At 42.9% G+C, this 15,044-nt stretch overlaps 1 protein-coding gene across 7 annotated transcripts in view; it reads right to left on the minus strand.

Annotated features, from left to right (window-relative positions):
* Positions 1-598: 598 nt before the first annotated feature.
* Positions 599-15,044, minus strand: part of ANKRD55 (ankyrin repeat domain 55) — a 92,256-nt gene continuing 77,810 nt past the window's right edge. For 5 of the 7 annotated variants that reach the window (XM_075128474.1, XM_048851836.2, XM_048851835.2 and 2 more), the window contains 2 exons: positions 13,708-13,809; positions 599-1,617 (listed from right to left, as the gene is read on the minus strand). In XM_075128474.1, the coding sequence (XP_074984575.1) occupies positions 1,334-1,617; positions 13,708-13,809 (386 nt within the window). In that variant the 3' untranslated portion in view covers positions 599-1,333. Of the gene's footprint in view, positions 1,618-13,707; positions 13,810-15,044 lie in introns of those variants that run through there. The other 2 variants (XM_048851837.2, XR_012668401.1) reach the window with 2 other exon arrangements.

Genomic DNA, 15,044 nt, shown 5'->3' on the forward strand with positions numbered 1-15,044 from the left:
ATCAGGAACCCATTTATAGGAGTTCTTTCCCCTCTATTTTCCCAAAACAGCTCTTGACTGTTGGGCAGTTTTTGTCTCAGGACACCTGTGAGAAGGACAAGCCATCCTTTTCTTTGACTAGATCACCTTGCATTGAAATCAGAAACTTAGGTATTGGCACTTGGACAGGTTGAATACCTAGGGGTATGTTGTGCTGGATTTGGCCTCTACTGTGAGGCAATTAAAAAAGAATAATGTAGTTAATAAAACGTTTATCTAGAACTACTTGGGAGTGCTTATTCCATTCTCATTGACAGAGTGGGATTTGGAGCTAATCAACTCATGTATTTGACTAGAAATGGAGAAGTAGGTTGTTAACTGAAGACTGTAATATGGGAAAGCAAACAGATGAGCACCCTGTAGCAATCATATGCTGACTAACTCTGTCAGCCTCCAATAAAGTACAGTGTTAGAAAATGTTTTGCAAAAGACCGTAGAGCATGCCCCCATATAATGCAATTCAAATTTCTGTTGATTAAAAGACTTTCAGTTTTGATTTTTTTTTAATTTGTAGTTCAGAAGGATTAAATTGATGAAATAACAGCTAATAACACTGATCTGATTGAATTATCCTTGTTATATGAAAATAATACAGTGTCTTGTTATTGAAGAATATAAAGTATTAAGTAAATCAGATACATAAATCAATCCGTGCAATCAGCAAACATTTTGAAAGGCCCATGCTATGTCCCTGTCTGTCTTACAAAGATTTGTTTTTTTGTATTACATTTTTTTGGCATGTGGAGATCACAAAAATCACAAATTCACAGTGTAGAAAATGTGTTAGAAATAAATTGGAAAATAACAGCTGATTTACCAAAACTGATGTTTCTTTAGAGTTCAGAATTTTAGTTTAAAAAAAAAAATTGGTTTTCAGCATCAGAGCCTTTGCTTTTTGAACTGCAGTAGAACCTCACCAACTCATATTTCACTTATCCAAACACTTTATGACTCTCACACAAACCCTGGCATTCTAGCCCTCCTTCTCAGCAAAGATTTAATACAGTGCTGTAGTGGAGTTGTACGCTACCAGGGTCTCCTTTCACAAAATATACTACAGTATATTTACTACTCACTAGCAAATTAATCATAAATTAAAATACTAAAAGTCAAAACAATGCACAAAATACGGTGTGTGATACATTATCCTTGCTTTTTAAATTGTTTAATCATTAACAGTCTAGTTGTCATCAGCTTTCATTAATGTGAATTAGCGAGGTTCTACTGTATAGTTATCTTGTAATAAAAAGCTTCGAAATATTTCCATCTATGTGTTTGAGGCCAGCAAGATGAGCTAATTTTCACTGTCTGATTTGCTGGAAGATTTCTTAAAGTATTCCACTGTGAGAGTAGACCCCTTCTGACTTGGGATAGCAGGCAGGACACGGCTTGTTCTGAGAGACTCCCCTGATACAACAGGTAAGAAGGAATGCAGTGAATGACTTTGAGAAAGTCCTCCTCTCTGGGATTTGGAGGTAAGTGCTGGTGGGAGAATAGTTGTGCCAGTCCTTAAGGAGTTTAAAGACAGAGACTTTGACTTCTTGACACCATGAGAAACTTCAGTAGGTGGTAGCTGGACTGAGGAAAAAAGAGAAAGAGTGCCCAGAAAGTCAGAAACAAATTCTATAATTTGTCAGTTTGTCACTTTCTTATTCTTGTACGTTTATCTTGTATCATGTGCACTTAAATTGAATCCATGAAATTTAGAAACAGTATAGAAAATGAGCAAAGAATTACTAAAGTAATTTAAAACACACTCTGGCAGAACTAATCATGTGTGAAAATACTTTTCTTTGTAATAACCAAGCAAACAACAAAATGACAGATGATTTACAAGGAGTTTTCAGTGATCTGTGAGCCTGCATAGCTTCACTTTTGTTAATCACTGAAACACACGGATACGTGTCCAAAACTTATCTGAACATGAATCTTCATGACTCCCTCCCTTCCTTGGGCAGTTCTTCAGTTCTTTGCTCCTTCCTCACAACCCACCTGATGGGGAGATTCTCTGCACAAGTTTAAGTAAATTCTACAAGCCAACAAGGAGGAGATTCTCTCTTAATCTGATGTAAATCTTGTGTAATGCCACTGAAAACAATAGAATTAATCCAGATGTAGATTGATTGATTGACTAGGGGTTACCAAATGAAATTAATAGGCAGCAGGTTTAAAACAAATAAAAGGAAGTATTTCTTAACACAGTCAACCTGTAGAACTCTTTGCCAGAGGATGTTGTGAAGGCCAAGACTATAACAGAGTTCAAAAAAGAACTAGATAAATTCATGGAGGATTGGTCCATCAGGGGCTATCAGCCAGTATAGGCAGGGATGGTGTCTCTAGCCTCTGTTTGCCAGAAGCTGGGCATGAGTGACAGGGAATTGATCACATGATGATTACCTGTTCTGTTCATTCCCTCTGGGGCACCTGGCATTGGCCACCATCGGAAGACAGGATATTGGGCTGGATGGACCTTTGATCTGACCCAGTATTGCCATTCTTACGTTCTTATGATTTAATAGAGGAGAATTTGGAGCAATTTTTGTTAGAATCAACAGGTAACATCCTTAGCTGGTGTCAGTTGAGTATCTTCACTGAAGTCACTGGAGCTATGCCAATTTATATCTGCTGAGGATCTTGTCCTACAAGTCCACTTTAAACAATCTGAATTTACCTGGTAAGAGTAGATTTGCTGTATACGGAACACTGTAGAATCCATATTTACCGATTAATTATACCGTTAGAAAGAATAGCAGGTAAAAAATGTGCAGACAGAAGAGTGGCCTGTTTGTTACACATCTAAATCTGTTTTTATTTAGGATATTTTAATAGGTTTACAAATCCTAGCCATATAAATATCAGAGACAAATGCAATAACCGTTACGACAGTGAGCTTTGGTTTGGAGAAACATGTAATTGTTGGAGCTCTCCACTTAACATAGTGCTACCATGTTACAGAGTGAGCATCTTTACACTACCCATGACATGTTGTTGTCTAGTGATTTATTGAATTATATTTAACAAACCAGGTATGTCTACAGAATGTTAATATAAAAAATTAACTGGTGTGCTTTTTTTGTAGAGGTGAATGTACTCTAAATGGTAACCAGTATCTAAATGTCCCATAATTTGTGACATGTTGGTTACAAACTGCACGCCAGTACTCTTTAATGACTGGACATGTCCACCACAATTTCTTCAACATTTATCCCCATTCAATCTATAAATATTCTTTAACCTGACTGGTGCGAGCGACCATTGAAGCAGTATCGGAAAGACCCAGTGTTTGGCTGGGTTAGAGTGCTCTCAGTCCACCACTGCAGGGGCAGGCAAACTTTTTGGCCTGAGGTCTGCATTGGGTTTCAGAAATTGCATGGAGAGCCGGTTAGGGGAGGCTCTGCCTCCCCAAACAGCCAGGCATGACAGGCAGCCGCATCTCCCAGCTGGAGCCAGCCATGCACCCCACAGCACAGAGCCTGGGTCAGGCCGGGCTCTGCAGCTGTGCTGCCCCAAGAGCTCGCAGCCCCACCGCCCAGAGCATTGCGCTGGCGGTGCAGTGAACTGAGCCTACAGGGAACAGCAGGGGAGGGGCTGGGGGCTAGCCTCCCAGGCCAGGAGTTCAGGGGCTGGGAAGAATGGTCCCATGGGCTGGATGTAGCCCATGGTCCATAGTTTGTCCACCTCTGCACTACTGCTTTGAGCGGGCTGCCTTGGTAGTGTCACAGAATATTTGTAATAGCTAATCCACCTTGTTCAATGGGAGTAAAGAAAGTATCTGCACTTATACTTGGTCTTTTCTTATTCCATATACATTCTAACACCATCCTCTGTATTTCTGCTAGGCTTTTTATCTGGATGATTTCAAGAAGACTTTGAAAAAAGAAAGATATCCTTGGCAAAATGTTCATTTTGACTGTGACTATTTCTCCCAACCAAGAAATGGCATACTTCCCCCAGGACTCCAAATCTCTTTTCATTTGCTGAAGTAGAGATTTGACATTTAAATTATAAAGCTCTTCTAGGTTGTTTGAGATGTGAATTCCCAGGTATCTTTGTGAGTCTTTCTTTAGGTGCCCAAAATCACAAGCCACTGTTACCCCACTACTTCTGTGAGCGAGCGCTTTACTGGAACTTAAACTGCATGTGTCCTCTCCTTGCCACACCATGCTACCTGTCTCACCAGCAAATTCCTTGAGACTCTGCCAGTCTTAACCTTGTGTGATAGGTGGCACTCACTGGCAGTGTCATCAAGTGGTTAGGATGCTAGGTCTCTATTTGCCCCACTTCCAGTGTCTCCCACTGGCTATGGTCATGTCCTGTGGTGGTCTGCCTTCTGATGGGTGCCCATCCGACCCTCTGGTCATGTCATCCATAGCTGCAGATCATCCAGGGGACTGGGCTTGGTATTCAGTACCCCAGAGGGCATTCCCCCCGCTGGGCCATAGATCCGTAGTCTGTGATCCTCTGGAATGAGCTTATTGAGGCCTCAGTGTTCCAGTGGCCAGGCATGTGGTCACCATATAATTTTCTGACAGCATTATTCCATCAGCCAGCGTCTCAGGCTTGTGTCAGAACACTCACCCATGTCTGCCAGCTGGGAGAATCTGCATGAATTGCTTGAGTGTGACTTGCTCAACTGGAGCCACAGCCAACAATGTTCTTTAAGGCTCTGAGCCACTGCTTGAGGCTGGGGTCCCGGTGAAAAGTGCTTCTGGTGGGTCTCGGCCATGATATCAAAGATGTCTAAAATGGCTGCCTTGACATGCATAGTCTTGCACATCCGTGGCATCAAGGTTCTGATATGCTGCTTGAGCTGTCCTGGTAAGATAAAGTACTGGCGAAACAGCCCAGTGTTCAGATGGCTATTGAGCTGCTGCCGCGATCTTCTCCAAAGTAGTAAGGAAAGCATCAGCGTTGTCCCCAGACACCTTACCAGAAGGTTTGGGGTTGGGGTGGGGTTTGTGGGCCTGACCACAAGATTTGCGCTTGCCCCTAGTGGTTGTGAAAGGGTCACCAGCTGCTGGAGCAGGTGTTGTGGCTGCTCTAACTGTTGTGCCATCAGCTCCCGGTTGAGCTGCTGCTGTCGTGCTGCTCACCTCTGTTGCTGGGTAGCCATTTATGTTGGAACAGCTGGTTCTGTGAATTCTGGCTGTCCACCAGCCACTTCAACAGTTTGTCTATATCCATGATTTTTTTTTTTCTTCCAAGGCTTTACTGCAGACCTCTGATGAGTGCCCACCTTCTCCATCAAGTTAGAATCGTAGAATCATAGAATATCAGGGTTGGAAGGGACCCCAGAAGGTCATCTAGTCCAACCCCCTGCTCGAAGCAGGACCAATTCCCAGTTAAATCATCCCAGCCAGGGCTTTGTCAAGCCTGACCTTAAAAACCTCTAAGGAAGGAGATTCCACCACCTCCCTAGGTAACGCATTCCAGTGTTTCACCACCCTCCTAGTGAAAAAGTTTTTCCTAATATCCAATCTAAACCTCCCCCACTGCAACTTGAGACCATTACTCCTCGTTCTGTCATCTGCTACCATTGAGAACAGTCTAGAGCCATCCTCTTTGGAACCCCCTTTCAGGTAGGTGAAAGCAGCTATCAAATCCCCCCTCATTCTTCTCTTCTGCAGGCTAAACAATCCCAGTTCCCTCAGCCTCTCCTCATAACTCATGTGTTCCAGACCCCTAATCATTTTTGTTGCCCTTCGCTGGACTCTCTCCAATTTATCCACGTCCTTCTTGAAGTGTGGGGCCCAAAACTGGACACGGTACTCCAGATGAGGCCTCACCAATGTCGAATAGAGGGAAACGATCACGTCCCTCGATCTGCTCGCTATGCCCCTACTTATACATCCCAAAATGCCATTGGCCTTCTTGGCAACAAGGGCACACTGCTGACTCATATCCAGCTTCTCGTCCACTGTTACCCCAGTTGCGAAGGGTGGCTCACTGGTGATGTTGCCTAGTGGTTAAGACAGTAGGTCTTTACTTACTTTGCCTCCAAAGTCTCCCACTGGCTACTGTCATGTCCTGGGGAGGCCTGCCTTTTGGTGAGTGTTAATCTGACCTTCTGGCCAGGTCACCAATTAGCTGTAACCCTCTGTGGGGGAACAGAGCCTCAAGGAAGATATTGGGCCCCACATCCCCATGAAGGGGTGATGGGGAGATGATCTTCAGTCTGTTTAGTGACTCCTGGGGGTGTCGAGTTCCAGCTAGGCAGTTTGCAAAGTCTTTACCCTCTCTGGCTTTCCCCAAGGGGGAGTCTGGAAGAGAGGGTTTTTGTGCCCCCCGTAACAAGGTGGTTGGAAGGGGAGCATGGGCCCTCCCCCTCCACTGGGCTCTGGCACCCAGGAGTACCTTAAGGCTGCCTCTGGGATCACTTCTTATCACTCGCTTACCCTGAAAAGTCTTACAGTTTGTCACAGTAGCAAAGGAAAGGAGAATAATTGAAATTTCTGCCCCTCCGGGCTCAGCAGGCAGGGTTTTTCTCCCAGGGAAAAGTTTTTGTAGCATCCTTCAGAAGCTTTTAGGGTAGGTGTCTCTCCCTGTCCTGTCAGGCCTCTTCTGAACTGTCTGGCTCCCTTTTAAACTCCACCTCCAGCTCGAGTATGCTCTGCAGGTGAAGATGGGTAGGGCTGCCTGGGCCCAGGATTACTCCTTAACCCCTTCAGTTCTGGCGTGGGGTAAGTACATCCCATAACACCTTGCCTTGCAGGTAACATTCAGTAAACTCTAGTTCCTGAACCTCCGGAACAGCATTCATTTGCAATATCCAGTCCTTCCAACTGGACAATCACAGAAATTACCAAGTCAGCTGTCTCCAAAGAGACAGAATACACCCCAGCCTATGGTCTCAACTGAGAATGCACCCCTCACTTTAGTATAACAGCACTGAGAAATTAATAAAACAAGAATAAGTTTATTAATAAAGAACAGATGTAAGTGATGATAAGCAGAGCTAATACAAGCAGAAAATAGTTACAAATAAAACACGCTTTCTAGAGTCTAAAATTTAGATTACAATCCTGGTGTCAGGAAATTTCTCAACTACAGTCAGTTCTGTATCTTAACACATGGGAGGGGGAACCACCTTTCACAGATTCCAAGAGTGCTGGCCCCTTTTGTCCCTTAAGTAATAGGTACCAAAGGAGTCCCCTTCCTTACCTTTTATAGTCCAGAAAAGCTTTGAATTGTATTTTTCAAACAGTAAGCCCAGATAAAGTTTCTCTCCCCTGCTGCTTGTTCTTTGGGGTGTAGGTACCAAGTCTTTTGATTGTCCTCCAGTCAATTTGCTCTTTTTATTGGCTTGAGCACTTTGTTTGTAACCAAGCCATGCTATTTTTTCATCTGCCTGTGAACTGGGTCCATGCAGACAGATAAATCCACATTCCTTTGTCTAGGGCAGGCTTGTTTATCAGCTGCCTCCACACCATACTTTAAGAACTTATTTCCAGCATGCTCACGTAACTCTGTATACACAATATGCACATACATCACACAATGATATTCCTGATCAGTGTGACACCAGTTTTCATGAGATACCTTACAAGACACTGTTTGGTAAAATATTCTGACAACTGTGTGTTGGGTGTGCATTTTTCCCGTCGGTATAAATGGGTTCTTAGGGCCACAATCTTATAGAATTTGTTGCCCATTTGTATCCAAATGTCTTCTGGAAGAATGACTTCTTAGAGCCTAGCAAATTTATAGCTAGCATTTCAGATTTGGCATAACTGACTTTAAATTCAGACACTTTCCCAACATCATGGATTTCTTTAGATACTAACTTCAGGGAAATATTTGGTTTAGATAAAAATAGTACTACTTCATCTGAGAGATACCTCAACTAGTTGAGGATTCACTGCCTCCATGCCTATCCTTCTCCAGCCAATCTCATGACCTCCTTCCAAGCTGACATCTAGGGAAGCTCTGTGATTTGCAGAAACCCTACGTGGAATCCCTGAATCCCACCTGCCCCTGCAGAGTGCAATCAGACCAGTATTGTCATGCTCAGGGCCCTCTATACCTGCAGAATTACAGAGGGGGTAGGGAAGCAGAATTTCCCCTTGTGCATCAAGGACCTGATTCAACTCCTATTGAAGTCAATGCTAGCTTTCCTGTTGACTTCAATGGACACTGGAACAGCTCCCCTCCCCATATATATAGAATTTTTTTTTTGTTATATGCCTGATACAACAAAGGCTGAAGTTCTCCCAACCATCCCCTTCCAAAGCCACATGCCTATATAATAATTCGTCATTTGCCATGAACAATAATTCCAGAATGGCCACTTTTTGCAAAGCAGATTCTTATAGAAAGGATTTAAAAGTACTGGAGGTCTTTTATTTAAATTTTTTTTACTAGCTTCTAAACGCACAAGTCTATTCCAAACTCAAGCTTGATCAAAGCACACAAACCAAGTTCTCATGGGGCGTAATAGGCAGTATTGTAAGCTAACTGCCTGGTCTTTTGCAGTTTAACATGATGCATAGCTCAGATTCATGGTTCATTAATATTTAATACTGTAATTCAAGAAACATTTTTAAAAGAAAAAATGCACCAATTATGGTTTCAATCACTTTGTACAGAATTTGCCTGGGTGACTCCAGGGACACATGCATTGTGATGTTCTAAAAGGGAAGGGGTCAGGATTTCTATTTTGTGGCATGTGGAAGAATTGGTTTAGTGGAGACTTTTGCATGGAAACCAATCACATCCGGAGGAGCACTCACTCATCTCTTAAGAGGACGGCACCAAGCTCAACATCTGTGACATTTGCAGATTGTTATTCACCTAAGTGAAATTCACACGAGTGCAAAGGGTCTCCAGAAGGCCCTAAACACCAAGAAAAACCCACTTAAGCCCTTACTAAAAGTGTAAGTGGTTTAGAGAACCTTGCACAGGCCTGCTGCGCTGTGGTGATTTTACCACCAAGCATCAGAAACCACTACATAGTAACATTCTTTCAAACAGGCAAGACGAGGTGGCCAGAAATCAAGCCCTGTCTGTCTGTTGGATCCTGAATAATGCAAAACTCCCTCTAGGACAGTGGTTTTCAAACTTTTTTTCTGGGGACCCAGTTGAAGAAAATTGTTGATGCCTGTGACCCAGTAGCCCTGAGGAAGAGGGGTTTGGGGTGTGGGAGGGGGTCAGGGCTCTGGGGTGGGGCCAGGGATGAGAGGTTTGGGGTGCAGGAAGGGGTTCTGGGGTTGAGGGATGCTCAGGGCTAGGGCAGGGGATTGGGGTGTGGGGTTGGGGCATTGGCTTACCTCTGGTGGCTCCCAGTCAGTGGTGAACCCGGGGTGCAGAGGCAGACTTCCCGCCTGTCCTGGGACTGCAGACCGTACTGCACCCCGGAAGCAGCCAGCAGCAGGTCTGGCTCCATGGCGGGGGTGCGCAAGCGGCTCCATGCGGCGCTCTCCCACAGGCACCGCCCTCACCGGCCAATGGGAGTGTGGAGCTGGTGCTTGGGGCAGGGGCAGCATGTGGAGCCCCGTGGCCCCCCTGCCTAGAAGCCGGACCTGTTGCTGGCCGCTTCTGGGGTGCAGTGTGGTGTGGTAACAGGTAGGCACTAGCCTGCCTTATCTGGGCAGCACTGCTGATGGGACAGGGCAGGGTCAATTCTCTGGGGAAGAAAGAGACTCCAGCAGCAACTCTATGCCCTTCCAGCCCTTGGTTCCTCAATACTCAAGTATGACTATTGCGAACTGCTCGTGTCTGCAGAGACAAGAGCAGATTGTCGGAGAAGTGGTGCCCAAGGGATGCTAGAAGAGAAACTGTAGAGTGAGGACAAAGGCATCATAGGTAAGGTTTGGAAGGAGAATGGAGCAAGATTAGTCATGACAAAATGAAATAATACTGGTTGGGAAGGCAAGGGCTGGGGAAATATTTGGAACAGTGACCGGCACTTCCGTAAGTTAAAAGTTGAGATTTTCACTTAAAGCAGAGATTCAACCACTTTGTTACACATGAAGAAAGTGTGACTAGAGGGCTAATCTTTCAAGATACCCTCTTTCAAAATGGCCTCGGACTCCTATTATGCCCTATGGGAGTGATGCCAACCTGCCCTCAAAGAAGATGGCGGCCTGAGTCCACAACTTCCCTGAGTAAAGCTTGGCTTCACTCTCATTGGGAAAAATGGGAGGCAGTGGTCAATTTGAAGGAGGGTGTCTTTGCAAAGGGCATTTTCAGCCTCCTCCTACTGAGACCCATAGGAGATGGCAGCCATTCTGAAAGAGGAGAGTCCTTTTTCGAATTCTCTGTTGTATAACATTATTCTTCAGCCCATGTTAATGAAGAAACTTTCACATTTCAGAGTAGCAGCCGTGTTAGTCTGTAACCGCAAAAAGAACAGGAGGACTTGTGGTATCTTAGAGACTAACAAATTTATTTGAGCATGAACTTTCATAGGTTACAGCCCACTTTATCGGATGCATAGAATGGAACATATAGTAAGGTGTGTGTGTGTGTATATATACACACACACACACACACCTTACTATATGTTCCATTCATACACACACACCTTACTACATTCTATGCATCCGATGAAGTGGGCTGTAGCCCACGAAAGCTTATGCTCTAATAAATTTGTTGGTCTCTAAGGTGCCACAAGTCCTCCTGTTCTTTTTGAAGAAACTTTCAGTTATAAAGAATAATGGCAAAAATGACCATTATTCCTATTTTCAAAATTGACCTGTTGAACCAGATCTACTCATATTTATATTTAAGAGGTGAGAATTTCACTGCAGTTCTACCCCCTTTATGCCACATGAAAGGGCCAGAGCAGTATAAGTGGGCCTTAAAAGCCCAATATTTTACCAGGGGAGGACTCCTCCATTGCAGGAGCTGTGAAAGTCAGCCCTAAGGCTGTCTTCTGAGGACCCTTTTGCAAGCCTTGGTTTAGGAGGTATATACCAGGGGCAGGAAGGGTGTGTTGGGAGTGGGGCAGCAGCACTGAATACTGCATAGATTCCAGGCCAACAGGGCAGCCACAGGAGGTTATGTTATGCTAGGGACCTCTCCAGTTCCCAGAAGCAGCTCAAAATTGGGAGGTCAAAATGATGGCTTAAAAACAGCCTAGTCCCTCCTCCCACCATATGTTTTTCTTTTCTTATGTTATTGTTTCAGTGCTACTTATAAACTTTTTTCTAAAAGATATTTTTAAAGTTGTTTTAAGGCAAATACATCTTCCTTTTTTTGCTTCGCTTCCTTTGGGAGGGGGGTGTACTTTTTTCTGTTTACATTCACAGAGGTTTCAGTTCTCTTTCTAATTATTTTTATACTTTTATTGTGTTTTATTTCACCTTTCTATTCTATGTATTTAGCACTTGTTTCAATTTAATTAAAAAGTCATTGAATCTTGTCTTTTCTATTTGAATCCTAACATTCTTACTCAGGTAAACTTCCCTGGGAGTAAAACTTCAGGAGTGGAAACCTAGATCTATTGAAATAGTCTCTAAGGTGCCACTAGTACTCCTTTTCTTAATTTGATTTCAGTAGATCTAGGTTTCCACTCTTGAAGTTTTACTCCCAGGGAAGTTTACCTGAGTAAGATAAATCCCAACAGTGTTGGATTTCACCCATCATTTAAGTTTTTCTCTGTTTACATGTTTCACTTGCTATAGAAAACAATCAGTTTTGCAAACAGATTTTCTTTTTGTTATTTATATCTGCCCTAGGAAAGGTGATACCCTGTATATGGCACTGCTGCTAAACATTAATACCTCACACCTCTATCTGTGATGCTTAACTGTGACAGTAATATGCTACTTGTAGTTGAAAATACCCTGGTTGCTTGTGTGAATTAAATCTACATAAATACCGATGACTATGAAATCCACCTTTGAAAGTTATACCTAACAACAGTATGCTAATTGGGGATGAGCAGAGAATATTTAAACATCAGAGTTTAAAATTAAAGAGACAACTTGAAGCTCTGATTCTGAAAGTAGCTAAAGAATTTTTCCTTGACGACATGGAGTGTCACTTGAGCATTCTTCATGTCTTCGCCTCAAAAGAGAAGAGGTGAACATTAGTTTCTCTTTTACTTTCTAGACAACAGCAGAGTTCAGGGTTCTGTTTTTCCACCACCCTCGCTGGAAACATCATTAATGTGCAGAGCAGTGTAAGGAGTGCGGCTTCCTTTATTTTGTTGTTGTTAGCAATGGGGTCAACTTCAGCTGCAGATACACAGATTCTGGAGTGGTAGAACTCAGGTCCTAATGGGCAAGAAACCTTTTGCTTAGCTCTAAAACATTGGTGTTGTAGGCCCTGGCTGATTTGTGCTTTGGTAAATGGCAAACGCACAAATCCTTATTCAAAACAAATATATGGGTTTGGAGCTTAATGGAACACAGAAATGTGAGACCATGCTACTGTGCTGAGAGTGGGGCTGGCATTGGTAGCATCACACACCCAAGTGCCTTACCATGTCTAGCTCCAGCTAAAGCTCTGACACTGGCCTATAGTCTTCCTCCTCTGTCCTGACTTTTTAAACATTCTCCCCGCTGCTGATGCTGATAACTGGGGCAGGGACCGGCTCTCTTTGCTCTTGCAGCAGCTGTCTTGGAGTTGCCATGGGAATGAAGAGGAACTGGCTGGCAGTCTACAGCAAGAGAGGCCCTCATTGTCTTCCTGCTCCTCTTGATTACAGCAGAAGCTACCAAGACAGCAATAATTTCAAGCACCGAGCACAGCTGTAGAGAATGAGTGAAGGCAGCTGCCACCAGCTTCCTGTGAAGGAGGAGACAGCCTCAAGCTCTACCTCCCATCCTTTCACTTGCAGATAGGATTGTGAGGCTTTGACCCACAAACTGTACACATTTGTAGCTGTGTATGATGAAATAGTGACCCAAATTACCTAGCACCTCAGACACCATGGTAAAGCGCACACTGTCAAAACCTAGACACCTAGGTTACTGTAGACAGATAAACTAATGCTTTGAAAGGTCTGTTGTAGCAACATATAATACAGTACTTTAGGTTGACTATGCGGATATGAAGTTATATGCTCTTGCTTAAGATCAAGTCCAAGCACCAGACTATAATACAGAGTAAAAGGCCAGCACAGACCACCTTCTCATTTGTGCACGATCTCTGTCTAAAGAAAACAACTTGATTTGTGGTAGGCACCCAACTAATCCAGAACTAATTCTCTTTCCTGTCATGATCATGGACAAGGACACATAAATATAAGCACATACTTATGGGAGATGATGGATTTTCTTCATCTTAACAATAGTAGAGCCATTGTTTATCCATGGTTTTATCACACACATCAAGCATTGCTCCAAAATGCACCAAGCAGGACACATCTTCACTTTTCAGTGGCACTGTACCTATTATATGTTCTATGATCTACAGCACATTGTAAATACATCCCTACTCTTCAGTAGGTAAAACATTGCTTTGGAGTATCTAGGAAGGGCTGCTAACAGAGTGGTACAAGGCACTTTCACTTCTACTGGAGACTGAGCATACCACATCTGCAACATATTCCAGCCCCTGCTATCCTAGTATTAAATTCTCCTATATGATCATGCTCTTAACTAATGCTAGACCAATTATATCAAACACATCTGGGATAAAGAAAAATTAAAAAACAATCCCAATGCAAATGATTTACAGATTCACATAGGAGTGCTACAGTAATTTAAATGCTCTACTTACTTTTCTGAACACAGTGGTCTGGTATGGGAGCTAGATTGTTCCGTACAGGAGTAAGGTCTTTTACTTTGAGTTGGTCTAGGGACATCTGTTGAAAACTTTTCCCTGTGATAGAAAAATATATACATACTATATGTACTTAGAAATAATATGGAGCATGACAGTACTCTACTTGCTGGTAGACCAACAACTTCTGTGTTAATATTCAGAAATGGGTACCTTCATATCTACAGAAAACCAACTGAAAATGGCTAGACAGAAGGTCACTGGGGATTGCTGATATTTATTTATATTCATTTATAAAAATGAGTTGACATCATTAAGTTGTGCACATAACAAGCCTATATAACAACATGACCTTGTTACTGTCACTCTGGTTCCTGTTCTCTCATATTGTGCATAACACTCATTTGTACTGTCTTGTTTAAAATGGGCCCAAAATCTTGTAACTAAATCCACATAGGAAGCCAATAGGGCTGCACACTTGTGTGTGCGTCCATCCATAGTACAGTTTGCTGTTCCCACTTCTGAAATGAGGTATTGAAGTCAGTGTTTCTTAGTTACTGTCCTCTATGTAGACAAATGTAGTTCATCTCACCAGTCCTGGACCAAAGGCCTGATTCAAAGCCCATTGAAAGCAATGGGGGTCTATCCACTGGCCTCTATGGGCTTTGGATCAGGCCAAAATAGCTTTGCTAAAATATGAAGAACACCTCTGAAAATCAAAGATTTTGCCCCACCACTAGAGTCTAAATGTAGGTGAACTCCCTAGACCTGCTTTTCCTTTGTCTGGCAGTCTGTTTAGTTCCTAATGCTTGTACCAAACGGCTGTAAAATACTGTCATTATCTTACATCCACTTTGCACTAGGATAAATGATGACATAAGCTTCAAGGTAACAGAGAATGTCCATCTGCTTCCATTACTATAGTCAAGTTGTGTTTGCTGTATTGCGATGCTTTAAATTGGAAGCTGTTGGTTTTGCTTAATTTGTATGTATTTGTATGAGTCTGACTTTGGAATTTTATTTTGCATAAGAAAATGACTTATTTCTTAAATGGGGAAGTGTGGTCACATAATGGCCATAGAGCATAATTATATGCTTTGATATGAATGACTGGGAGACAATCCTTGTTGTTGGTTAGAAGGTCTGGAATAAAGTGGATGTATATCAGCATGCAGAGAGAATTTATCTTCCCCAAAATATTTTCTTTGGGCCCAAGGTACAGACTTTTGATGGCATTTGTTTTTGTATGAGGTAGTAAGGATATGCTGTTTTGATTGCAAAATGTTGTAATCTCTGCTGGCATTTTATTACATTGCCAGTTTTATGATAGCTGG

Source organism: Caretta caretta, chromosome 5, assembly GCF_965140235.1.
Source record: "Caretta caretta isolate rCarCar2 chromosome 5, rCarCar1.hap1, whole genome shotgun sequence".
In the NCBI taxonomy this organism is placed as follows: domain Eukaryota; kingdom Metazoa; phylum Chordata; order Testudines; family Cheloniidae; genus Caretta; species Caretta caretta.